The 27850-nt window shown below is 40.3% G+C and overlaps 1 protein-coding gene across 12 annotated transcripts in view; it reads left to right on the top strand.

The window, feature by feature from the left end:
* Window positions 1-27850, top strand: part of LOC128694512 (E3 ubiquitin-protein ligase TRIM13-like) — a 221962-nt gene that overhangs the window by 57054 nt on the left and 137058 nt on the right. For 6 of the 12 annotated variants that reach the window (XM_070098011.1, XM_070098017.1, XM_070098022.1 and 3 more), the window contains 2 exons: window positions 3176-3332; window positions 27003-27701. In XM_070098011.1, the coding sequence (XP_069954112.1) occupies window positions 3324-3332; window positions 27003-27701 (708 nt within the window). In that variant the 5' untranslated portion in view covers window positions 3176-3323. Of the gene's footprint in view, window positions 1-2672; window positions 2827-3175; window positions 3333-27002; window positions 27702-27850 lie in introns of those variants that run through there. The other 6 variants (XM_070098019.1, XM_070098015.1, XM_070098020.1 and 3 more) reach the window with 5 other exon arrangements.

Here is a 27850-nt window from a genome sequence, read left to right as displayed (position 1 = left end):
TTTGACTCCATTATTGTGGGTTCTCTCTTGGAGAGAGATCCTCAAGACCTTACTAATATCCTCTTTATTAATACCCATATTCCACTTACTTCTATCATGTCTCCCCTCATGCTTCATCTAACAAGTGAATGTAATTTAAGGGTCTTCAATCTTTCTTCATACGGAAGATATCTAATGCTACATATTAATTTAGTCATTCTGCGCTGAATGTTTTCTAAAGAATTTACGTCCATTCTGTAACATGGAGACCAGAACTGAGCTGCGTAATCTAGGTGAGGCCTTACTAATGATGTATAAAGCTGTAATATAACCTCCGAACTTCTGTTGCTTACACTTCTTGATATGAATCCCAGTAATCTGTTTGCCTTATTACGTATGCTTAGGCATTGCTGATACATATGGTTAGGCATACATATCAGCAATGCCTAAGTACCTTGGAAAACAATTTGTCGGGTCCTTGGGACTTATTTTGTTTCAGTTTGTCTGTTTGATAACCATGTCCCTCATGACAGTAATATTAGTTAAATTGAATTCATCAGGAACTGAATAATTGTTTATTTCTGGAATCTCATTTATGTCTTCCTGTGTAAAAACTGACAAAAATAGTCATTAATCCTTTCAGGGTTGACAGGCCCTCTCCCAGGCTTGTTCTCAGGGTCGAAAAATATTCGAAAAAAGAAAAATTATTTTTTCTTATGAAAAGATGTTTTTTTTTTTCTAAACTTTATAGGCAAAAAATATTTTCTCATCAATATTTACCGAGATATGGAGGTGTGAAGCTGACAGAAATTGAACGACTTGACTGACTGAATGATTTACTGACTTGGTTGAATGACTTACTGACTTGACTGAATGACTTACTGACTTGACTGAATGACTTACTTGACTGAATGACTTTCTGACTTGACTGAATGACTTACTGGCTTGACTGACTGACTGAATGACTTAAAGTTAGACACTCCAGTACAACCATCAGTACCAGGACCTCTACCATCCACCTCAACCCAGTAAGGCCAAGGCATAACTCTCCACTCTCTTCACAATTATCCACAAATACCAGCACCCACAATTTAAGGTAAGAAATGTTATTATTTCTGTTGCATTTTAGTCTTAACCAGTAAAAACAGCATAATACATCACAACAGTGAACTGCAATTAAATATTCACTCTTATTTTTGTAAGATGTGGAGGCCTAAAAAAAAGTTATTTGGCTTTTTTGGGACTCCTAGGAACGTAACCCTATTTTTCCCATAAGTTCTTCAATTCATCTAACACAGTTATACCTAACACGCCATTTTCAGGAATGTACCTACCGTGTTAAATGACTGTCTACTGTAACAGTAACTCTTCTATTTTTTTGGTGTGAATAAAAATTCTTTGTATGACTAAAAAACTCAAAATAAAATTCATATGTAAAACTTGGAAACATATTTAATGAATATAGGAAATGTTATTTTAGTGCTAGAAATGCCTGCATTGTGTATTCTGGACCCTATTGTACACCCAACTATTATATTCCTTTGTTCAAACATGTATTATCTTGAAATAAGATACAGTAGGGCCCCGCTTTTTGGCATTTCGCTTTACGGCGTTCCACTAATATGGTCATTTCAAATTATGACCAAAACTCGCTATACGGCCCTACTGTACGTGTCCGCTAGAGGACAAATCTCCCCTACACACTCTCAGGGTCGCCAAATTTGCAAAAAACAAACAATATTATTTCTATTATTATTATATACTGTTATTTTGAAATTGGAATATTTTGAACTTTGTGTAAAATTGGCTGTTACCAATTTCTGGTCACTTTATTGGGTAATTGAAATAGTTGATTGGGCAGTTTCTTGTGCTCATTTGATAAAATAGAAGGCATACTAACGAAATAGCTAGGAATTTTATTACTGGAGCAATGTAATTGGCCTAAAATAGAAGTCAAAGTGGGCAAAATCACCAGTGCATAAATACCACTGATGCAGCAAAATTTGTGTAGTTTCGTCACTTTGATTAAATTTTGTACTTTTTGTTTTATTATCTTCAGAAAAAGATTCTCTACCATTTGATAAGAAAAAATATAAAATAATTGAAAATTCTTAGACCCTGTGGACAAGTTTCAGATCAAGAGTCTGGACCCCTGAAAGGGTTAATGCATTGCTTAAGTCTTCAAATGTTACAGAAATAATATTTCTTGCCTTATATTGTGCTTGTTGGTATTTATCATTAATTCTGAACAGAGTGGAGAGAGAGGGAATAAGTCAGTGAGTCAAGTCTATAAGTCATTCAAGTCAGTAAGTTAGTCAGTCAAGTCAGTCAGTTTATTCCAGTAGTTTTGACCTATGTGTCATTCTTTTCAGAAAATGACAACCTGGGTTATTCCCTGAAGCCTGTTTATTTGCCTCACTCTTTTTAATTGTATCAGCTGATGCGTCATTAAGGCCATAAGTTCTTGCCATGTCCACCACAATTTTAAGCTTGTCTAATATCTTTATTTTCCTCATAACTCCAAGACTTAAATGCTTAAATTTTTTCTTGCCACTTCCAGCATCACTCACATACATCTTGGGTGCTGTGGATGCTTGGTAAATGCAAGTTATAGTAATGAAATGATCAAAACCCGATTCACAAACACTCATCTGGGAATCGTACAGGATACAGGATGTGTATGTATGGAGCACCTCGTTGGAGTGGCAAGGAAAGAAGCTAGGTTTCCCCTGCAAAGTCAATGGCCTGACCCACATTCAGTCTACTAGAGCCCATTAGACAGAGGGGAAAATCCTGTGGTCCTTCTCATGGTAATGCAGTTTTTTCCCCAGCCAGAAGTGGAATCGTGTTAGTTGAATTTTACAAAATGTTAGTTGAAAATATGCCATAATTTTGTAGTAGTGTAATTGAGAAAACATAGTAAAGGAACCTGTGGCATTCAATGGGCTACTGTAGATTGTGAATATTAAACTGTTGTGTACTAGATGCGTTCGATGATTTGCTTTAATATACAGCATACACTTGTGTTTTTTCTAACTTTAGTGTGACTGTTAGTTATCTGTGTGTAGACTATTGAGTTTATTTTCTATTTTGAGAGCGAGGAGGTCACTATATTTGAAAGTAAAAGAAAATTTTATTGGAGAAAATGTATTAATATTGTTTATGTATGAAGTATAATGCAACTAATCACCAACAGAAGGAATGGCAAGTTTAGTACCACTGCTTGACCACTGAACACAAGCAACGTCACGTTCAGCAGCCCTGCTTGACCACCAAACACAAGCACGCCACGTCCAGTACCACTGCTTGACCACAGAACACATTCAACTATTACTCACACCCTAATGATGACAGTAAGGATAATTCTTTTATGTTCAGATGTTGTCGCTTGTTTATGGAGGTTTAGCTGCAGCAGGTGCGATCAGGTCCATGGTTCAATTCCTGGTATAGGTGGAAACATAAGACACCTGTTATGAATGAAAAGAAGTTGAATGTCCTGGCCCTAAGCGAAACAAGGCTGAAGGGGGTAGGGGAGTTTTGGTGGGGGGAAATAAATGGGATTAAATCTGGAGTATCTGAGAGAGTTAGAGCAAAGGAAGGGGTAGCAGTAATGTTGAATGATCAGTTATGGAAGGAGAAAAGAGAATATGAATGTGTAAATTCAAGAATTATGTGGATTAAAGTAAAGGTTGGATGCGAGAAGTGGGTCATAATAAGCGTGTATGCACCTGGAGAAGAGAGGAATGCAGAGGAGAGAGAGAGATTTTGGGAGATGTTAAGTGAATGTATAGGAGCCTTTGAACCAAGTGAGAGAGTAATTGTGGTAGGGGACCTGAATGCTAAAGTAGGAGAAACTTTTAGAGAGGGTGTGGTAGGTAAGTTTGGGGTGCCAGGTGTAAATGATAATGGGAGCCCTTTGATTGAACTTTGTATAGAAAGGGGTTTAGTTATAGGTAATACATATTTTAAGAAAAAGAGGATAAATAAGTATACAAGATATGATGTAGGGCGAAATGACAGTAGTTTGTTGGATTATATATTGGAAGATAAAAGACTGTTGAGTAGACTTCAGGATGTACATGTTTATAGAGGGGCCACAGATATGTCAGATCACTTTCTAGTTGTAGCTACACTGAGAGTAAAAGGTAGATGGGATACTAGGAGAATAGAAGCATCAGGGAAGAGAGAGGTGAAGGTTTATAAACTAAAAGAGGAGGCAGTTAGGGTAAGATATAAACAGCTATTGGAGGATAGATGGGCTAATGAGAGCATAGGCAATGGGGTCAAAGAGGTATGGGGTAGGTTTAAAAATGTAGTGTTAGAGTGTTCAGCAGAAGTTTGTGGTTACAGGAAAGTGGGTGCGGGAGGGAAGAGGAGCGATTGGTGGAATGATGATGTAAAGAGAGTAGTAAGGGAGAAAAAGTTAGCATATGAGAAGTTTTTACAAAGTAGAAGTGATGCAAGTAGGGAAGAGTATATGGAGAAAAAGAGAGAGGTTAAGAGAGTGGTGAAGCAATGTAAAAAGAGAGCAAATGAGAGAGTGGGTGAGATGTTATCAACAAATTTTGTTGAAAATAAGAAAAAGTTTTGGAGTGAGATTAACAAGTTAAGAAAGCCTAGAGAACAAATGGATTTGTCAGTTAAAAATAGGAGAGGAGAGTTATTAAATGGAGAGTTAGAGGTATTGGGAAGATGGAGGGAATATTTTGAGGAATTGTTAAATGTTGATGAAGATAGGGAAGCTGTGATTTCGTGTATAGGGCAAGGAGGAACAACATCTTGTAGGAGTGAGGAAGAGCCAGTTGTGAGTGTGGGGGAAGTTCGTGAGGCAGTAGGTAAAATGAAAGGGGGTAAGGCAGCCGGGATTGATGGGATGAAGATAGAAATGTTAAAAGCAGGTGGGGATATAGTTTTGGAGTGGTTGGTGCAATTATTTAATAAATGTATGGAAGAGGGTAAGGTACCTAGGGATTGGCAGAGAGCATGCATAGTTCCTTTGTATAAGGCAAAGGGGATAAAAGAGAGTGCAAAAATTATAGGGGGATAAGTCTGTTGAGTATACCTGGCAAAGTGTATGGTAGAGTTATTATTGAAAGAATTAAGAGTAAGACGGAGAATAGGATAGCAGATGAACAAGGAGGCTTTAGGAAAGGTAGGGGGTATGTGGACCAGGTGTTTACAGTGAAACATATAAGTGAACAGTATTTAGATAAGGCTAAAGAGGTCTTTGTGGCATTTATGGATTTGGAAAAGGCGTATGACAGGGTGGATAGGGGGGCAATGTGGCAGATGTTGCAGGTGTATGGTGTAGGAGGTAGGTTACTGAAAGCAGTGAAGAGTTTTTACGAGGATAGTGAGGCTCAAGTTAGAGTATGTAGTAAAGAGGGAAATTATTTCCCAGTTAAAGTAGGCCTTAGACAAGGATGTGTGATGTCACTGTGGTTGTTTAATATATTTATAGATGGGGTTGTAAGAGAAGTAAATGCGAGGGTCTTGGCAAGAGGCGTGGAGTTAAAAGATAAAGAATCACACATAAAGTGGGAGTTGTCACAGTTGCTCTTTGCTGATGGCACTGTGCTCTTGGGAGATTCTGAAGAGAAGTTGCAGAGATTGGTGGATGAATTTGGTAGGGTGTGCAAAAGAAGAAAATTGTAAGTGAATACAGGAAAGAGTAAGGTTATGAGGATAACAAAAAGATTAGGTGATGAAAGATTGGATATCAGATTGGAGGGAGAGAGTATGGAGGAGGTGAATGTATTCAGATATTTGGGAGTGGACGTGTCAGCGGATGGGTCTATGAAAGATGAGGTGAATCATAGAGTTGATGAGGGGAAAAGGGTGAGTGGTGCACTTAGGAGTCTGTGGAGACAAAGAACTATGTCCTTGGAGGCAAAGAGGGGAATGTATGAGAGTATAGTTTTACCAACGCTCTTATATGGGTGTGAAGCATGGGTGATGAATGTTGCAGCGAGGAGAAGGTGGAGGCAGTGGAGATGTCATGTCTGAGAGCAATGTGTGGTGTGAATTTAATGCAGAGAATTCGTAGTTTGGAAGTTAGGAGGAGGTGCGGGATTACCAAAACTGTTGTCCAGAGGGCTGAGGAAGGGTTGTTGAGGTGGTTCGGACATGTAGAGAGAATGGAGCGAAACAGAATAACTTCAAGAGTGTATCAGTCTGTAGTGGAAGGAAGGCGGGGTAGGGGTCGGCCTAGGAAAGGTTGGAGGGAGGGGGTAAAGTAGGTTTTGTGTGCGAGGGGCTTGGACTTCCAGCAGGCATGCGTGAGCGTGTTTAATAGGAGTGAATGGAGACAAATGGTTTTTAATACTTGACGTGCTGTTGGAGTGTGAGCAAAGTAACATTTATGAAGGGGTTCAGGGAAACCGGCAGGCCGGACTTGAGTCCTGGAGATGGGAAGTACAGTGCCTGCACTCTGAAGGAGGGGTGTTAATGTTGCAGTTTAAAAACTGTAGTGTAAAGCACCCTTCTGGCAAGACAGTGATGGAGTGAATGATGGTGAAAGTTTTTCTTTTTTGGGCCACCCTGCCTTGGTGGGAATCGGCCAGTGTGATAATATAAAATAAAAATAAGACACCTGTTCTTCCTGTTCACCTAGCAGTAAATAGGTACCTGGGTGTTAGTCGACTGGTGTGGGTCACATCCTGGAGATGAAAAGTAACCTAATTTGTCTGAAATGCTGTGCGAAACAAGGGGTGAGCCAAGGGGCTTTTTATACAATGTGTCACTGATATCAGTTATGGTCTATATATGTTTTACGTGCACTTGTAGAAATAAAGATAATTATATTATAATTATTTTTATTATTATTATTATTAATATTATTATTATTATTATTATTATTATTATTATTATTATTATTATTATTAATTCTCTGGTGATTGCTCATTGGTAAGGTAATCATCAGAAAGCTTTGTTTATTATGTTCTGGCTCATTTGACCCTTATAATGGCTGCCACGTTGTACTACATCATTGATGCCAGGGTCCCTGGTGTAGATCTATGCCTAAATTTAGCAGGAGAGGTCTGGTAGGCCTACAAATGAGATAATGGGTCTGGAAAAAAATAAACACAAGTGCAGTATAATGTGATCCTTCATTGACTATGTTTCACCCACACAGTGGGCTTTATCAAGTCACAAATGGATCTCCAGTAGGGCCCCGCTTTATGGCGTTCCACTAATACAGCCATTTCAAATTATGACCAAAACTCTCTATACGGCTCCCCCCACCTGACTTTCTGATATGGTCACTGCACCCCACCCAGTTTGTTTACATTCTGTGTGAGCTCCGTAAGCACTACGTCTCTCCAATATGACTGGAAACTCCAAAATTTCAAGTGCTTTTAAAAGTTATTTCATATTTTATATATTCTTTGATAATTATACTTATGTATACCTGTACCTAAATAAACTTACACACTGTGCTGGTGTGCAGGTACACATTAAAATCAATAAGAGTGTCTTATGTCTCAAGACGCCATATTAGTAATGATAATAATAATCACCGAGTCTCATTAAATGTGTATATTACGTTAATATACATATTTTCATTAATCCATCTGTGATATTTTTCAAAATTATATAATAAACATGATACATAGCATATAAAGATGATAAATACACCCTACAGTAGAATAAATAAACATAAATATGAGATGTGGTAGCCAGACAACTTGTACAAGTGACGGCAAGAAAAACATTTTTTTCTAGTCCAGCATAAGAGAAAATGTGTTACTGGGGGTAACTGTAGAAAATTATTCCTTTTGTATGTAAGTTTATTCAGGTATACACAAACACAGTTACATAGATTATCATAAAAATACCTACAAAAACCTCTCGGTCATAAATATCTACAGAGTACCATAGTCAAACATTAGCCGTTATAGTGAAAACCTAGGAAGTATGATAACTGATGCACGCATGAATAAAGATCACTTACTACTCTCAGGTGACTTCAATATAAATCTCCTGCAAGACCAGGACCCACACATTACTGAATTCACAAACACCATGAGTAACTGCTTGTTGCTACCAACAGTGACAAAACCTACAAGAATTACAGAGACTAGTGTTTCCCTATTAGACCACATCTGGACCAACACCATATGCCCTTTAAAATCAGGCATAATCACAGGTAATACCAATGACCACTACCCTACCTTTCTCATAACCGATCTAGGTAAATTATCCCAAGACACTACTAAAGTAACCTTCAGACTTCATAATGAGGCAGCCATTAATAACTTAACAGCAATGACAAACATCGACTGGCTAACTGAGCTAGAAACCTAAGCAGATACTGACGAATGTATTAATAATTTTCTAAAAAAGACCCAATACCTCTATAACAAGCACTGCCTTAAAAAACCGAACAGATCACAGCTAAGAGATTGAACAATCCCTGGCTAACACCTAGCATCCTCATATCCATAAATATAAAGCACCTATATGAAAAACAGTATAGAATGGGTCACATAACCAGAGACCAAACAAAATGTTACTCATCAGTCCTAACCAGCCTGATAAGAAGGGCAAAAAAATTGTATTATAAGAACAGATTATCCAACTTAAAAGGTGATATAAGAAAGACCTGGAAAACCCTCTCTGAAATTCTAGGAACAAAAAAGATATCAGGAAACAGAGCAATCTAACTAATAAAACCAGAAGAACCCCAACTCCCACCAACTGAAACAGCAGACAGACTCAACGTTTTCTTCTCCACCATAGAAAAAAACCTTGCCGATAAAATCCCAAGCCCAAATACCTCACCCAATGACTACCTCATTGGTAACTACCTGAACACACTGTTCCTAGCTCCGACTAACCCAACAGAAGTCTCCCTTATTATCAACACACTAAAAAACAAGACAGGAGATTTAAATACCTTACCACCCTTTATATACAAAAAGGCTTTGCAAGTGTTGTCACCAATCATTGCAACACTCTTTAACAAATCCATCGAATCCTCTACCTTCCCCACAGTTCTCAAAATAGTGAGGGTCACCCCGATATATAAAGGAGATCAAACAGACTTAAATAACTATAGGCCAATAACCAATTTACACCCTCTCTCTAAAATCTTTGAAAAATTAATTCATAAGCGAATCTATTCCTACCTCATCTCCCACAACATACTCAACCCCTGTCAGTTTGGGTTCAGGCCTATTAAAAATACGAATGATGCTATTATACACTTGCTAGAACAAATATACACTGCACTCGAGAAAAAAGAAGTCCGACTGGGGATCTTCATTGATTTACGTAAAGCTTTTGATACAGTTGACCATGATTTGCTGCACATAAAATTGTCTCACTATGGTATAAGAGGGCACTCCCTCAACTACCAAAAGTCGTTCCTTAGCAAGAGAAGCCAATATGTGTACACAAATGGAGTAAACTCTTCTACACAACCAATTACAGTTGGTGTCCCACAGGGAAGTGTCCTTGACCCTCTTTTCTTTCTCATTAACATAAACGACCTACCAAATGCATCGCAACTACTCAAACCCACACTATTTGCAGATGGCACTATATACATCTTCTCTTACCCAAGCCCAGTCATGCTAGCCAGTTCTGTAAATACCGAATTACAGAAAATATCTACCTGGATGATGATTAACAAACTTACTCTCAATATTAACAAAACCTACTTCATACAGTTTAGAAACAGAACCACAGATGTCCCTCTTAACATAATGATAAACGAATCGCCTATCACAAAGCTAACAGAGGGAAAATCCTTAGGAATCCACCTCGATAATAGACTCAAATTTCAAACACATGTACAACAAATTTCCAAGAAAATTTCCAAGACTGTAGGCATACTATCGAAGATACGGTACTATGTTCCACAGTCAGCCCTCCTGGCCCTATATCACTCATTTACCCCTCTCTCATCTATGGAATTTGTGCATGGGGCTCAACAACAATAAACCATCTCAGACCATTAATTACCCAACAAAAGGCTGCAGTCAGAATGATAACAAATTCCCTCTGCAGGCAGCACACTCCACCAATATTCAAAACTCAAAACTTACCATACAAAACATCCCTACTTATTACTGCACCTATTACATACATAGAACGCTTAACTCGGATATAAACCCTCCCCTCAAACTTCTCCTTACCAACCTCAACAGAACACATAACCATAACACAAGGCACAGATCACTCTTTGATGTTCCTCGTGTCCATCTCGTACTATGAAAAATGCAATGCGCATAAAAGGCCCATTACCTGTGAATATGATTTTTATATTATAATTTTATTATAATTTTATTATATTATAATTTTATATTATAATTCTAACTTTAAAGAATTACCTTTAAAGTACTACCTACTATCATATTCCCAAGCTCCATTATTTGATCATCACTTTATTTGTTCACCACAAATTATTTTAGTCCCTTTTATATTGTCTCATTTATTTTAGCTTTAAAAAACTACCTTAGCTCATTATTTTTACATTTGTTAAATAATTCAGGTGCTATTTTTTTTTAGCTTTAGAATATTTACTTTATTTTTTTACTTAATTCTAACTATAGATTCACTACAAATCTTATGATTACAAGCATTGATCCTGATACCAACCTCTTATTTAATGACTTAAATGATTCAAACAGTTACTGTAATTACTATACAGCAGAACAATCAAAGGCACTTCTCAGAGCCAACAACAACATAACTATCTTTAACTACAATATCAGATCTTTAAGCAAGCATTATGATGACCTCCTAGCATTACTAAATTCCTTGCATGCCAATATGTCCATCATTACACTAACTGAAACCTGGCTAAAGCCTGATACTACAGATGTCTATGCCATTCCTGGTTACACAGCCATACACAACTGTAGGCCCGATCAACAAGGGGGTGGCACAGCTATATACTACTCAGACCAACTAGAATGTATCACTAATACTTGCACAAGGGATGAACATGGGGAATATATAATAGCTAAATTCAAATCCAAATACCTACAAAAACCTCTCAGTGATAAACATCTACAGAGTTCCACAATCAAACATTAGCCAATTTAGTCAAAACCTAGGAAGTATGATAACTGATGCATGCATGAACAAAGATCACTTACTACTCTCAGGTGACTTCAATATAAATCTCCTGCAAGACAAGGACCCACACGTTACTGAATTCACAAACATAATGAGTAACTGCATGTTGCTACCAACAGTAACAAAACCTACAAGAGTTACAGAGACTAGTGTTTCCCTACTTGACCACATCTGGACCAACACCATATCCCCTTTAAAATCAGGCATAATTACAGATAATACCACAGACCACTACCCTACTTTCCTCATAACAACTCTTGGTAAAATACCCCAAGACACTACTAAAGTCACCTTCAGACTTCACAATGAGGCAGCCATTAATAACTTCACAACAGCAGTAACAAACATTGACTGGCACACTGAGCTAGAAATCTATACAGATATTGACGAATGTTTTAATAATTTTCTAAAAAAGACCCAATACTTTTATAACAAGCACTGCCCTAAAAAAACTAAACAGATGACAGCTAAGAGACTGAACAGTCCCTGGCTAACACCCAGCATTCTCAAATCCATAAATACAAAACACCGATATGAAAAACAGTACAGAATGGGTCACATAACCAGAGACCAAACAAAACGTTACTCGTCAATCCTAACCAGCCTGATAAGAAGGGCAAAAAAATTGTATTATGAGAACAGATTATCCAACTTACGAGGTGATATAAAAAAGACCTGGAAGACCCTATCAGAAATTCTGGGAACAAAAAAGATATCACGACATAGCGAAATAAAATTAGCAAAATCAGATGAATCCCAACTCCCACCAACAGAAACAGCAAACAGACTCAATGATTTCTTCTCCACTATAGGTCAAAACCTTGCCAATAAAATCCCAAGCTCAGATACCCCACCAAATGACTACGTCACTGGCAACTACCCGAACACACTGTTCCTAGCTCTGACTAACCCATACGAAGTCTCCCTTATTATCAACGCACTGAAAAACAAGGAAGGAGATTTAAATACCTTACCACCCTTTATATACAAAAAAGCATCACAAGTACTATCACCAATCATTGCAACACTCTTTAACAAATCCATTGAATCCTCCACCTTCCCTACAGTTCTCAAAATAGCAAGGGTCACCCCGATCCATAAAGGAGGAGACCAAACAGAGTTGAATAACTATAGGCCAATATCCAATTTACACCCTCTCTCAAAAATCTTCGAAAAATTAATTCATAAACGAATCTACTCCTACCTCATCTCCCAAAACATTCTCAACCCCTGCCAATTTGGATTCAGGCCTAATAAAAATACTAATGATGCTATTATACACATGCTAGAACATATATACACTGCAATAGAGAAAAAAGAAGTCCCACTGGGGATCTTCATTGACTTACATAAAGCTTTTGATACAGTTGACCATGACTTGCTCCACGTAAAATTGTCACTCTATGGTATTAGAGGGCACTCCCTCAACTACCTCAAGTCTTACCTCAGCAACAGAAGCCAATATGTGTACGCAAATGGGGCAAGCTCTTCCGCACAACCAATTACAGTTGGTGTCCCACAGGGAAGTGTCCTTGGCCCTCTTCTCTTTCTCCTATACATAAATGACCTACCAAATGCTTCGCAATTACTCAAACCCACACTTTTTGCAGATGACACTACATACGTCTTCTCTCACCCGAGTCCAGTCACGCTAGCCAATACTGTAAACACCGAATTACAGAAAATATCTACCTGGATGAGGGCTAACAAACTTACACTAAACATTGACAAAACCTACTTCATTCAGTTTGGTAACAGAGCTACAGATGTACCTCTTAACATAACGATAAACGGATCACCTATCACAAAGTTAACAGAGGGAAAATTCTTAGGAATCCTCCTCGATAATAGACTCAAATTTCATACACATGTACAACAAATTTCTAAGAAAATTTCCAAGACTGTAGGCATACTATCGAAGATACGGTACTATGTTCCACAGTCAGCCCTCCTGGCCTTTATCACTCTCTTATTTACCCCTATCTCACCTATGGAATTTGTGCATGGGGCTCAACAACAATTAACCATCTCAGACCACTAATTACCCAACAAAAGGCTGCAGTTAGAATGATAACAAATTCCCACTACAGGCAACACACTCCACCAATATTCAAAACACTGAACCTACTCACCATACAAAACATCCATACTTATTATTGCACCTATTACATACATAGAACACTTAACTCTGATATTAACCCTCCCCTCAAACATCTCCTTGCCAACCTCAACAGAACACATGACCATAACACAAGGCACAGATCACTCTTTGATGTTCCTCGTGTCCATCTCACGCTATGCAAAAACTCAATGCACATAAAAGGCCCTAAAATCTGGAATTCATTACCTGTAAATATAAAAGAAACACTACCTGTTTATAAATTCAAGTCTCTTCTCAAAGTTCACTTACTCACTCAAAACCAAATAAATACTGAATAACTGAACCTTATAAATTGTATATCCAAAATGTTACTCACAATTATATCACATAAATATTAAATCTAGGACCCAATCTAACTTTGTTATTTTTTAAAATACACTACCTAACAGAATACTCCATTCTACTGAATGTACAGCAATGCATGCAACCATATGACCTGTCTTTGTAATACTCATTTGTGCTTTATAGTTATCTGTTTACAATAATGTCTTATCACTGATTTCATCATTGCTTAGTTAATCTTAAGTTAATTTTAAGCCAGCCCGTAATGCTATGCATATAAGTGTCTTTGGCATGCTGCTCTTACCTGTATTTTTTTTTTTTTGGACCTCTGTATGTATGCTTAAATTTCTAAATAAATAAATAAATAAATAAATGAAAGAAACACTGTCTGTTTATCAATTCAAGACTCTTACTCACCCACAACTAAATAAATACTGCATAACTGTTTCTCATAAATGTATAACCTGTGACCCTATCAAATTATGTTTTTTGTAATTACATTACCTAATAGAATATTCCATTTTCTTGAATGTTCAGTAACTCATCAGATATGCTACAAATTTGTATGACTATAAAGCCTCTTATTTGAAATACTCATTTGTACTTCATGTTGTAATTTATTTACTGTATTTTTAGCACTGAATATATAATTGCTTAGTTAATCTAAAGTTAATTTTAAGCTGCCCACAATGCTCTGCATACAAGGGGCTTTTGGCATGTACACTCAACCACTGTATTTCTTTTGTACAACTATGTATCATGTCAAAATAATAATAAATAAATAAATAAATACTTAGCAGCATATGTGTAAAGTACCTAGGATAACCCAAAGAAAGTCAGACAGGCTGACTTATTTGCCTTCACTCAGAGCGTCATTTCTTCTAAAAATGGTGTAACATGAGAATGGGAGTGTTGTTCTTTATTTATTCTACCATATCAATGTAGAGACAACTTACACACAATGAAACTTACACAAGGCAACAGCCTGGTTGATCAGGCTCTGATCCACCAGGAGGCCTGGTCACAGACCAGGCCGCGGGGGCGTTGACCCCCGGAACTCTCTCCAGGTAAACTCCAGGTAAACAAAACCAGGTGTGTACACCTGATTTGTTTACAAAACTTTCATTCGCCTGGTTTGTTTACAAAGCTGCTTTCATAGAAAACCTGGAAGCTTTCTACAACAGATGGGAACATAAAAAGTCCGGGCTGAATGGTACTGCCCTTGATACTGGCCATGTAGTCAGAAACTGTAAGGCTGGAGATGATGTCCTGGTAGTCAGTAAATGGGGGGCTGATAGTGCTGTCCTGGGAGACAGTAATGGTGAAGCTGGAGGTGCTGTCCTGGGAGACAGTAATGGTGAAGCTGGAGATGCTGTCCTGGGAGACAGTAATGGTGAAGCTGGAGATTTTGTCCAGGTAGTCGGGAATTATACGCAGGAAGGAATACATATGAATGATCGCATAGGGGACAGGAGCCATAGTAGGGAAACAAGTGTAGTCAAAGATAAGATAAAACCAATATTGCAAACTAGAAATACCGCAGGAAATAGCAAACAAGAGGACTCCACTAGCAATAGTGAGGATATATTACCAAAAACAAATGGTGGGAGCTCCATTGTTGGTGCTAGGGAGGATAGAAGTAAGACAGGGAAACATGCACCAACAGGGAATACAGTCACAGAAACCCAAGGCAAACGGAAACCAAGCCTGTGCACATACTATGCACTCGGTATCTGCTGGCATGGGAAATCTGGAAAAACAGATGGGACGTGCAACTATGACCACCCTAGGAAATGCCATGCCCATATGACAACAGGAAAATGCAAACTCCCTTCCTGTAAGCTTTTTCACCCTGAACTGTGTACCTCTTCAGTACAGGAAAGACTGTGCTATAACTTAAATTGCCAGGCATACCATCTAAAGGGGACAAAAAGATACAAAACATCCAGGCCATGGGAAAACCTGGGTAGCCACAGCCACTCAAGAGGGAGAGGTTTTTTAGTGCCAGGAAGGAAAAAAAACTGGCAGGAAATGGCAGATATCGTACACCAAATCCAGTCATTCCTGGAGTGGAACCACAGTCGATGGCCTCCACTCCAAACCAACAGATACAGATACTAATGCCGGAAAAAAAATCCCCCCCCAGTACCAACAATACCACCAGTCCGATAACATTCTTCTTTGCAAATATACAGGGTCTAAAGCCAGCAACAAACAACAAAATACCTTTCATCCGTGGACTGCTTGCAGAGGCAAAGGCAATGTTCGCGGCTTTCACTGAGACCCACATAAAGGATCACTTGGACAACGAAATATGGATCCCAGGTTACAACCTATACAGATGTGACAGAGTGAACAGGCAAAAGGGGGGGGGGGTTGGCCTGTACATTGCAGAGTCACTTGTTTGCACAGAACTGCTAAATGCCTCAAATGATGTAGTGGAAGTTTTAGCAGTAAAGGTCGAGAACCAAAACCTAGTCATTGTGATAGTCTACAAGCCTCTGGATGCAACATCCCAGCAATTCCAGGAACAGCTGTTAAAAATTGACCACTGTCTGGAAAACCTTCCAGCTCCTGCACCCAACATCTTGCTCCTGGGGGATTTCAACTTAAGGCACCTAAAATGGAGGAATATAGCAAATAATATTGTTGCAGTAATAACACCAGGAGGCAGCTCTGATGAAAACTCTCACTCACGCGAGCTTTTAAATCTCTGCACAAAATTCAATTTAAACCAGCAAATAATAGAGCCTACTAGACTGGAGAATACACTAGACCTCATCTTCACTAACAATGATGATCTGATAAGAAATATCACCATATCAAAAACAATATACTCAGATCACAACATAATTGAGGTTCAGTCATGTATGCGCGGAGCCCCAGACCGACATAATGAGATTAGTCACGAGGGAGCATTCACCAAATTCAACTTCAATAACAAAAACATAAAGTGGGACCAAGTAAACCAAGTCCTAACCGATATAAGCTGGGAAGATATACTAAGCAACACAGACCCCAACTTATGCCTAGAACAGATTAACTCGGTAGCACTCGATGTATGCACAAGGCTTATTCCTCTAAGAAAAAGGAGGAGTAGATGTAAAACAGAAAGAGACAGGCGCTCCCTTTACAGGCGACGGAAAAGAATAACAGAGCGGCTAAAAGAGGTCAATATATCTGAAATGCGTAGGGAGACACTGGTCAGAGAAATAGCAAGCATCGAACTTAACCTAAAAGAATCCTTTAGGAGTCAGGAATCGCGGGAAGAACTAAAAGCCATAAATGAAATCGAAAGAAACCCAAAGTATTTCTTCTCCTATGCCAAATCAAAATCGAGAACAACGTCCAGTATTGGGCCCCTACTTAAACAAGATGGGTCCTACACAGATGACAACAAGAAAATGAGTGAGCTACTCAAGTCCCAATATGACTCAGTTTTTAGCAAGCCGCTAACCAGACTGAGAGTCGAAGATCAAAATGAATTTTTTATGAGAGAGCCACAAAATTTGATTAACACAAGCCTATCCGATGTTATCCTGACGCCAAATGACTTCGAACAGGCGATAAATGACATGCCCATGCACTCTGCCCCAGGGCCAGACTCATGGAACTCTGTGTTCATCAAGAACTGCAAGAAGCCCCTATCACGAGCCTTTTCCATCCTATGGAGAGGGAGCATGGACACGGGGGTCGTCCCACAGTTACTAAAAACAACAGACATAGCCCCACTCCACAAAGGGGGCAGTAAAGCAACAGCAAAGAACTACAGACCAATAGCACTAACATCCCATATCATAAAAATCTTTGAAAGGGTCCTAAGAAGCAAGATCACCACGCATCTAGAAACCCATCAGTTACACAACCCAGGGCAACATGGGTTTAGAACAGGTCGCTCCTGTCTGTCTCAACTATTGGACCACTACGACAAGGTCCTAAATGCACTAGAAGACAAAAAGAATGCAGATGTAATATATACAGACTTTGCAAAAGCCTTCGACAAGTGTGACCATGGCGTAATAGCGCACAAAATGCGTGCTAAAGGAATAACAGGAAAAGTCGGTCGATGGATCTATAATTTCCTCACTAACAGAACACAGAGAGTAGTCGTCAACAGAGTAAAGTCCGAGGCAGCTACGGTGAAAAGCTCTGTTCCACAAGGCACAGTACTCGCTCCCATCTTGTTCCTCATCCTTATATCCGACATAGACAAGGATGTCAGCCACAGCACCGTGTCTTCCTTTGCAGATGACACCCGAATCTGCATGACAGTGTCTTCCATTGCAGACACTGCAAAGCTCCAGGCAGACATCAACCAAATCTTTCAGTGGGCTGCAGAAAACAATATGAAGTTCAACGATGAGAAATTTCAATTACTCAGATATGGTAAACATGAGGAAATTAAATCTTCATCAGAGTACAAAACAAATTCTGGCCACAAAATAGAGCGAAACACCAACGTCAAAGACCTGGGAGTGATCATGTCGGAGGAGCTCACCTTCAAGGACCATAACATTGTATCAATCGCATCTGCTAGAAAAATGACAGGATGGATAATGAGAACCTTCAAAACTAGGGAGGCCAAGCCCATGATGACACTCTTCAGGTCACTTGTTCTATCTAGGCTGGAATATTGCTGCACACTAACAGCACCTTTCAAGGCAGGTGAAATTGCCGACCTAGAAAATGTACAGAGAACTTTCACGGCGCGCATAACGGAGATAAAACACCTCAATTATTGGGAGCGCTTGAGGTTCCTAAACCTGTATTCCCTGGAACGCAGGAGGGAGAGATACATGATTATATACACCTGGAAAATCCTAGAGGGACTAGTACCGAACTTGCACACGAAAATCACCCACTACGAAAGCAAAAGACTTGGTAGACGATGCACCATCCCCCCAATGAAAAGCAGGGGTGTCACTAGCACGTTAAGAGACCATACAATAAGTGTCAGGGGCCCGAGACTGTTCAACTGCCTCCCAGCACACATAAGGGGGATTACCAACAGACCCCTGGCAGTCTTCAAGCTGGCACTGGACAAACACCTAAAGTCAGTTCCGGATCAGCCGGGCTGTGGCTCGTATGTTGGTTTGCGTGCAGCCAGCAGCAACAGCCTGGTTGATCAGGCTCTGATCCACCAGGAGGCCTGGTCTCAGACCGGGCCGCGGGGGCGTTGACCCCCGGAACTCTCTCCAGGTAAACTCCAGGTAACTCCGTGATTGTCCTCTCTCATGTACTCATTCTCATTCTCTCTCTCTTTCTCTATTCTCTCTCTCATTCTCTCATTCTCTCATTCTCATTCTCTCTCATACTCTCTCTCATTCTCTCTCTCATTCTCTCTCTCATTCTCTCTCTCATTCTCTCTCTCATTCTCTCTCTCATTCTCTTTTTTTTTTTTTCACAGTATTTGACAAGGTTAAATATCCCTAGCTTTATTGACAAGCTATTTACAGGTTAAGGATTCCTAACTTTATTGGCAAGCTAAGAGCTGTTACCTACACCAGCTCATTTGAAAGCATTTTTATTGTTATGAGACATACAAGTAGGGAACAGGATGAAGTTGGAGCCATCTGTGGGCCAGCATTTTCATTTGATCAACTGACTTTATCTCGTTGACATCATTATGCTGTGCGAATGTCTTCCATACTCGAGTCATCCTGGGTATATAGGATCTCAGATGGAGTGATGTTCTGGAGAAGGGTACAGCCAGAGTGAAGTTGCTGCTTTCTGCCCGTCTTGTGGCATAAAAGCTTGTTTCACGCTGTCCTCGAAGTGGACCCAAGTGTGGTACTTTGACAATATTGGCCTTGTACATAACAGTAAGGCCACCCACATCCCTCCTATGTTGAAGGCTCTGCTGAAATGACAGATCTATCCAGGATGGGTCCAGGCGAGAGACGAGACATCTTGCTCTGTTCTCTACTCTGCCAAGCAGTCGCAGATGAGAGGGGGGGCAGGCAAACCAAGAAAGTGGAGCATACTCAATGTGTGAGTGTACTTGTGCCTCGTACAGAATCTTGCATCCCCTACTGTCAAGCAGATGCGAGATACGGCGAAGTGCTGTAAGCTTCCTGGCTGCCTTGTTTGCAAGATTTACAACATGGTTCTTCATAATTTAGGGTCAAATTTCACCCCAAGGATATCAACTTCTCCAGGTGCCAACACCCTCCCATTCATCCTTACTACTGCACCAGCATTACCATCATGGTGCCTAGAGATGATCATCATTTGCATTTTCTCAGGTGCAAATGTTACTTGCCATCTATTTCCCCAAGCTGATATAGCTCTCAGCTGGTGATTGATGTAGCTTAGAGCAGCTGGCATTTCTTCTCTTGGATAAGTGAATGTCAGTGTACAGCTGTCTGCATATGCATGTGATTCTGGGATGAGGAGACATTCCATAACAATGGTCCCAGCACGCTTCCTTGTGGAACACTTGCCCCAATAGGATGTCTTGCTGATTCCGTTCCATTGAGAACTACACTTAGAGATCTACCATGAAGGTAATCACTGAGGAGACATAGCATAGAACCTGCAATTCCCAGTGGTTGAAGTTTTGCTAAGAGGCCCTGGTGCCACACCTGGTCGAAAGCGCCAGCAGTGTCCAGTGCTACCACACAGCTGACTTTGGATTCATCCAGTGACTGGTGCCACTTAGTGGAGAGGTTTAACAACAGATCAGCAGCAGAGTAACCTTTCCTGAAGCCATATTGACGATCACAAAGTAGTGAGTGGTAGTCAAAAAGCTCTGTCATTTGTCTTGAGATTATTGTCTAAATGATCTTACCAGTGATTGACAGAAGTGACACTGGTCTGTAGTTGCTGATTTCTGCTCTGCTCTTCTTTTTGTGAACAGGGACTACATTTGCCTATTTCCGTAGAGAGGGCCATTTACACTGTACTAGGCAGTGCTGAAAGATGCGAGTTAGGTGCTGCTAGCTGGTCTGCACATCTTCTCAGCAATCTTGGGCTCAACTTGTCTGGGCCCACAGGCTTTTCTTGGTCAAGTATTTTAAGAAGGAAATGCACCTCCTCCTGCCTTATTGTCACCACTGACAGTTTTGGCACAGTTCTTGCAGCTAGCCAAGGAGGGTCCCTTGCTGGATCAGGAACTTGCATTTTGTTAGCAAAGTGTTCAGCAAAGAGGTCCACCTTCTCTTGACTACTAGTAGAGGTGGTCCCATCCTGTCGATTTAGAGGTGGAATGAGTTCATCTTGCCGATAACCTTGTCTGTCCTTGACCAGGGACCACCAGGTTTTGGAGCCTACCCTACCTGATGCTAGCTTTCTTTTAGTGTCCACCTCCCATTTAGCAATGGCCCACTTTTGAACATCACCCATATGCCTACAGGCTTGCCTGTGCAAGTTCCTGTTATAGGTGGTAGGATGTCTCTTGTACCTTCGCCATGCTTTGTACTTAGCAGTAGCAGCCTCTCTACAATGAAAGCCAAACCAAGGCTGATCTGTAGGCTTCATCACATATTGCCGGTGAGGAATGTGTTCTTGTTGTAGATTAAGGATGTGTCCAGTGAAGGCTTTCACTTGGTTGTCAACATCCCCTTGGAGAAGAGCATTCCAATCAGTGGTGGCGAGCTCAGAGCAAAGGGCTGGCCAATTACCTCTTTCCCATAGCCAGGTTGTGCGTGTGGACTCCTCACCTCGTTCTGTAGCAATCTTAAGTTTCGTAAAAACAGCCTTGTGGTCAGACGATCCGACATAGCCGAGGAGTTGACAAGTGACTATGCCTTCTGCCAGATCACTCACTACTGGGTCAAGGGAGGAGCCAGAGATGTGAGTAGGGAAATCAACAAAGTTTCTCATATCAAACACTGCAAGAAGGTCATCAAAATCCCTCTGTATAAGGTGCTGGTTGAGGTCACCACAATTATGATATGTTGACAGTTGTGTTGTAGCAGAAGGGAGTCAATATTTTCCATTAGGAAGTTGATGGGGTCTGCATGTTGCCACTGAGGTCTGTACATTGCACATGCTAGTACAGAGGTACTAGTGTTTATGCAGAGCTTGAAGAACATCATTTCAAGATGTGTAGGGGTGGTAACATCAATGTGCTGGGCATGAACACTTTTAGAGAAGCACACAGCAACACCTCCTCCTTGCCCTTGCCTGTCTCTTCTCGTCCATTAGGTGTAGCCAGCAATTCTTGCAAAATTTTCTGGAGTCCTGTCATCCAAAAATTTTTCAACAACAGCTATCATGTCGGGACGTCGAGTGTTCACAAAACTATGTGTGAGCTCTCCAACATTAGTAATGAAACCTCTAATGTTGGCCGACAGGATGCTGATAGACTGGCTCCTCATGATGATGTGGTCAGCTTGAGGAGGTGGGTGTGTAGGGCATGTAAGGTGCCTGCCCTTGAGAGAGGTAGGGTACTGAGGCAACTGCAGGGATGTAGGTCTGTGGTCTTGTATAAGGCACAATACCACCTGCTGGGCTGGGATAGGAGTAACTGAGTGGGTGACGTGTGAGTGTTCACCAATTCAGAGATCCTGCTGGTTTGTTCTGAGAACAGGTCTCTAAACAGGTAGTCCTGTCTGTCAAGTTCCTTTTTCTTCTGACACTGGTCCTCCTGATGTCCTTTCTTGTAGCAGCAATTGCACCTGGTATCTCGCAGGCAGTTGTTGGCAGTGTGCCCCTTCCGGTGACAGCGAGAGCACAGCCTAGGTGCCTGGGAGGGTGGACTATGATTTGTTGCACCTCCTGTGTTTTGCAGATTTGTCCTCAGGTTCTGCCGCTGGAACTGTGTTAGTGGAGGGTGAGATGGCTGTAGATGTCTTCCTCCTCCACGTCCTCTTCCACGTCCTCTTCCACGTCCTCTACCCTGTCCTCTAACAGTTCTGACAGATGTGTCCCTGCTGTTCGTACTTTGGCGCAGTAGGTGATCAGGTGAGGTGATAGTTCCCTGATTAACTGCACCAATCTCTGGTGGAGAAACTCCTGACTCAGAACTTGCTGATGAAGCACTGCTGCCAGATTCTGGGATAGTGTCGGCAGGTGTGCTGACAGGTGTAGGATCAGAGATGGTATGTGCACTGTCAAGGGGACTGGCAGTGGCTGAAGCAGAGATGTCAGGAGTAGGAGAATTAACAGATCCAAGGCTTCCCTCGTTGCTGGGAAGAGGATTTGTTCCCTCTGTGGTGGTCAGAGGAATTGTGTTAGAATTCCCAAAGGTAGTGTTTTGAACTCTGTCAGTCTGTGGGACCTTAACGATGACAGAATTCCTCAAGTTATTTACCCCTGAGTTAAGCTCAGTGTGGGACTTCCAGTCTTTGTCAATAGTGTCACCAGCAGCTGAACAGCTTACCTCACTTGATGTAGGCTTGCACTGACCTTCTACAATAGCTTGGAGGTTATCTAATGATCTGAGGAGCTCAAGAAGTGCTTCCCTGTGATGGATTATCTTAGCTGCAACTTTACAACACAGCCCAAGAGGGCAGTCTTGATCTTTGGACAGAAGTCCCTGAGGTAGGACTTCTGAACCTTCCTCCTGTAGCTCCAGGCTTGTATCCACATATACCACAGGATTATGGATATCCTTCAATTTTCTGAAATTTTCAACCTGGCTGCAACAAAATTCTTCTTTTGGAATGCAATCTGTGTGGCTGTAGTTGGAACAAGTAGGTTCCTTACATCTAAGAAGAATTTTGTCCCTTGTGGTATACCCACAAACACTGCAGTAACTACTGGGGCAATAGCCAGATAGCGTAGATATTCTTGCTATTTTGCGATGTGAAGTCATACCAGAGGAGGCTTGTAGGTTTGCAATGAAGTTCACAGGAGAGAGAGGCTGGGTGGTGGTATCGTGGGTGGGGTGGAGTATCGTGGGTGGGGATGTTTATAGCGGGGTTGGTAGTGAGGGCGGCAGTGGGCCGACAGCTGGAAGTGTTGCCTTCTCACTATCACTTAATAAACACTGTTTATGCTCTCTCTCTCTCTCTCTCTCTCTCTCTCTCTCTCTCTCTCTCTCTCTCTCTCTCTCTCTCTCTCTCTCCTCTCATTCTCTCTCATTCTCTCTCTCTCTCTCTCTCTCTCTCTCTCTCTCTCTCTCTCTCTCTCTCTCTCTCTCTCTCTCTCTCTCTCTCTCTCTCTCTCTCTCTCTCTCCTCTCATTCTCTCTCATTCTCTCTCTCTCTCTCTCTCTCTCTCTCTCTCTCTCTCTCTCTCTCTCTCTCTCTCATTCTCTCTCTCTCTCTCTCTCTCTCTCTCTCTCTCTCTCTCTCTCTCTCTCTCTCTCTCTCTCTCTCTCTCTCTCTCTCTCTCTCTCTCTCTTTCTCTCTCATTCTCTCATTCTCTCTCTCTCTCATTCTTTCTCTCATTCTTTCTCATTCTTTCTCATTCTCATTCTTTCTCTCATTCTTTCTCATTCTTTCTCATTCTCTCTCATTCTCTCTCTCTCTCTCTCTCTCTCTCTCTCTCTCTCTCTCTCTCTCTCTCTCTCTCTCTCTCTCTCTCTCTCTCTCTCTCTCTCTCTCTCATTTATTTGTTTTATCTCATTTACTCACCCCTGACTCTACATTAAGACTTCAAATATTTTAAGGTAAGTAATGAGTGAACTGTATATGCATTTTATTGCTCTGGGGTACTTAAATGTCATAGAATATTGTGTAGGTGGGGTGACCTGGTATGGTAGCCTGGCTGACTACCATACATACCACAACTGATTTCTCACTATAAATACTACTCGTCTCACCCTCGATTAAGACTACAAATATTTTAAGGTAGTTAATGAGTATACTACATGTGTATTTTACTTTTTTATTGTTTTTTAATGACTAGTTCTATTGCTAACTTAATATATGTTAATGTAAACTTGTTATTTAGTAGTTGTATGTATTTATAAGTGGAAAAAAGGGGTGTTCACTTTACGGCGATTTCTGCTTTACGGCGGTAACTGGAACCTAACCTGCTGTATAAGTGGGGCTCTATTGTACTTGGGTAAAGAGTACTGTAAGAAATTACCTGCATGAGGTGTACAGGTATTAGTCTGAATTATTACATGTAAGTTATTTGGGTTAGGTGTAACTAAAAACAGTTTTTTACTCATCAGGGTTAGTTACACCTCTAAGGTAAGTTGGACTTAGTCACAGTAGGTCACAGAATTGCCACTCCTTTGATGCCCACCTTTCCAACCACACTCACATCAAGCTAGACCTATCATAAAATTAATAATTAGCATTTAACAAAACTAGCAACTCTGGTAAATTAATTTGTGTGGACTATATAATAATATGGCCCCTGGGTCCACAGGATATTTCTGTTGGTACCTTGACTTATGAATGCCCCAACTTATGAGTTTTCTGAGTTATGAGCCGTCGCTCGGTTGATTTTTTGCTTTGAGTTGCGAGCCAAAATCCGAGTTATGAGAAAAAAATATTTACTGAAAATGACATTTGGCAAGAACCCCGGTCTAAATGGCACAACAAAAGGTGATTTTGGGACTTGGGCCTAAATAGCACAACAAAAGGTGATTTTGGGACTTGGGCCTAAATGGCACAACAAAAGGTGGTTTTGGGACTTGGTACTTATAAAACAATGCTAGTGTGATGTTCTTACTGGAGGTAATTGTGTAATTATCTTTAGTTATTCTACTGAAAAATTAGATTGCTAAGTTTTTGACATATGCAAAATATCTTGCCCTTTACTCCCACAATATTTGGAATATTTCCAATATTCCACAAGCCAATTGTAGAACAATCTTTTTTTATGATTCTTGTCAGTATTATTGCATTTACTTCAATAATAACTGGTGGGCTTTATGAAATAAGTCGGTAACTTTCGAGATATTCATATATCACTGCATGGTGTAAAACAGTGACTTAGAAGTAGTTAACATGTGCGGTGTGCGAAGTAAAAAAAAAAAAAAAGAAAATTGAGTTAATCATATATAAAAATAGCCTAACACTTTGGCAATGCTGTGGTATAAGAATCATTGTTATTTTATGTTTCTACATGGAATTATAGTTGTTTATAACATGTATGGTGATGCCGCCACCCATAGCATGCTTGCTCACGTGTCAATTTCCAGATTTTTTTACATTTTTTTTCATTTATTTCTTTTTTTATTCTAATATAATAATTCATGATTTGGCATCACAACAGAGTGGGTGAACTGAGAGCCAATCAGAAACCATCTGGGAACATTTGCTTACGTCAGCAGGAATTTCTGAGTCTCGTGATGCGGGGGAATAAGCTTTATTATGATGCTAATATCAACACCACGGCTTATTTACCTATTGCAATTGATCTAATATGACATAATAAACAATATGAATAACATAAGAACATGGTAAATACTCCAGAATGAATGATATTGGGCATAATACAGAGTGGTCTATAGTTACCGCTTTAGAATATGGGATAAAAGTACCATCCTCCTATCCCTGTCTTGGGGGCTTATATTAGAGAAAAATTGAGTGTAGTACAGGGCTAACTGTGATATACACTCATGCATCATAAAACTAACAAGAAAACTATTTTTACAGACTGGTGAAGTCATTTTTGAAATATCACAATTTGTTTTTGATTTGTGTGAGGGTGAAAATCAGGTATATTGCTAAATGTTCAGGGATAAGCAAATGATGTCACCTGTCCAATACGTGTCCAACTGGCCAGTCTAATATGCAGTCAGGAATGGATTGACATTATTTATACATTATTACAATAATGCAGTAGTCTGTATAACAGTAAATCTTTTATTTTTTGTGCAAATAAAAATTCAAAATTGAAAGCAAGAGTAATATAAGAGGGGCCTGGAGACATGACTAATGAGCAGAGAAAATGTTATTTTAGTGCCAGGAATGTCTGCATTGTTTATTCTGTACTCTATTTTGTAATTGGCGTCTTATGAAATTTGTGTGAAATTGGCCAAATTGCCAATTTCTGACAACGCAGATCCATTCTCTCATGTGTAGGTCTACCAACTTTCTCCCGCTAGATTTGAAGCCACTAGAATTTTGGTGTAATACTACTGCACCAACACTGGCTTGCAAGCCATAGTACTATGGAACCAACAGTGAATAGTGAAAGCCCATCATGTAGTTGATGGGTTTTAATGCATAATAAACCAGCTAGCCATTTTGTATAACCAGACACAAGAACAGATCTTGTAAGAACCCTTGCAAGATCTGTTCTTGCAATAGTTGTGCTGAAGCGAAGGTTCAGTGCAACGCTTGCACAAATCTTGCTGAATTTAAACAGCATTACAGAAAGAATAGTACTAACGAAATAGCTATGAGTTTGGTGGACTGGAACAATGGAATGGGCCAAAAATAGAGGATAAATTGGGTGAAATCACCTATGCATAAATATCACCATTGGGTTAAGTGTATTCTAACCTAACCACTCTGTAATCTGGCAAGATCACTAATCGGGCACCTTGCAGGTCTCAATGATGCTGGACTAGTGATGGCCGACCTGTATATATAGACATGTAATAATTTAATGCATAATCTAACATGATTTGTTTTTCTCAGGATAGCAAGCCAGAGGAGTGTCATGTGTGTTTCGACAATTATGATGAAGCTCAGCAACGCCCACGCACCCTGCCATGTGGCCACACTTTTTGCTCAGAATGTATAGGAAAAAGAATAAGGAATTTTAAACTTGCCTGCCCTAGCTGCCGTGCTGAGCACAGGGCAACAGCTGCTACTTGGTTCCCCATCAACTACAGTACAGAGGAATTAATAAGGAAAATTAAATGTATCCAGTCTACATCAGTGGGAGCAGTGTCAACAGAACCTCAAGACTGCTCACGAAATATCAGTAAGACATTAAAGTCTATGGTACAGGAACAGAAAAGCACTCTCAGTACTCTTATAACTGACTGTGATGAAGTACTGTCCCAGCTAGACAAATACCAGCAGCTGCTGAGTATGTGGAAGGCCCAGCACTACCACCTGCACCACAGACTTTCTGACCTGGTGGAGCAGAACAATGCAGCAATAAAACTTCTAGAACAGGAAGATGACAGTGTGATGAATATGACAACAAAAGGAAAGACAGGAAAGAAACAGCTTCAGGCCATGTTGGAGTGCCTTGACAAACTCAAAACTGCAGAGGAAATAAGTAGAACCACTGGGGAAGCTGATCAGTGCCATGAAGAGGCAGAAGATTGGCTGCTCACCTGCCATCAGCTCTTCCCAGATGTCAACACTGTGAACAACTCACTGAAGGTACACTGCTGAAAACCACTGATCGTGGCAAATTAAGTATACCGGTGTTCCTCTTTATTTTTATAATTGTACATAGAAGAAATCACAATAAAATGCATGATTGCAAATATGAAAAAATACCACAGTGAAAATGGGAAATAAAATGTGAG

Source organism: Cherax quadricarinatus, chromosome 60 (genome assembly GCF_038502225.1).
Source record: "Cherax quadricarinatus isolate ZL_2023a chromosome 60, ASM3850222v1, whole genome shotgun sequence".
NCBI classification, from domain to species: domain Eukaryota; kingdom Metazoa; phylum Arthropoda; class Malacostraca; order Decapoda; family Parastacidae; genus Cherax; species Cherax quadricarinatus.
Note: the sequence above shows the minus strand (reverse complement) of the source record. Positions and strands in the feature narration are given on the sequence as shown.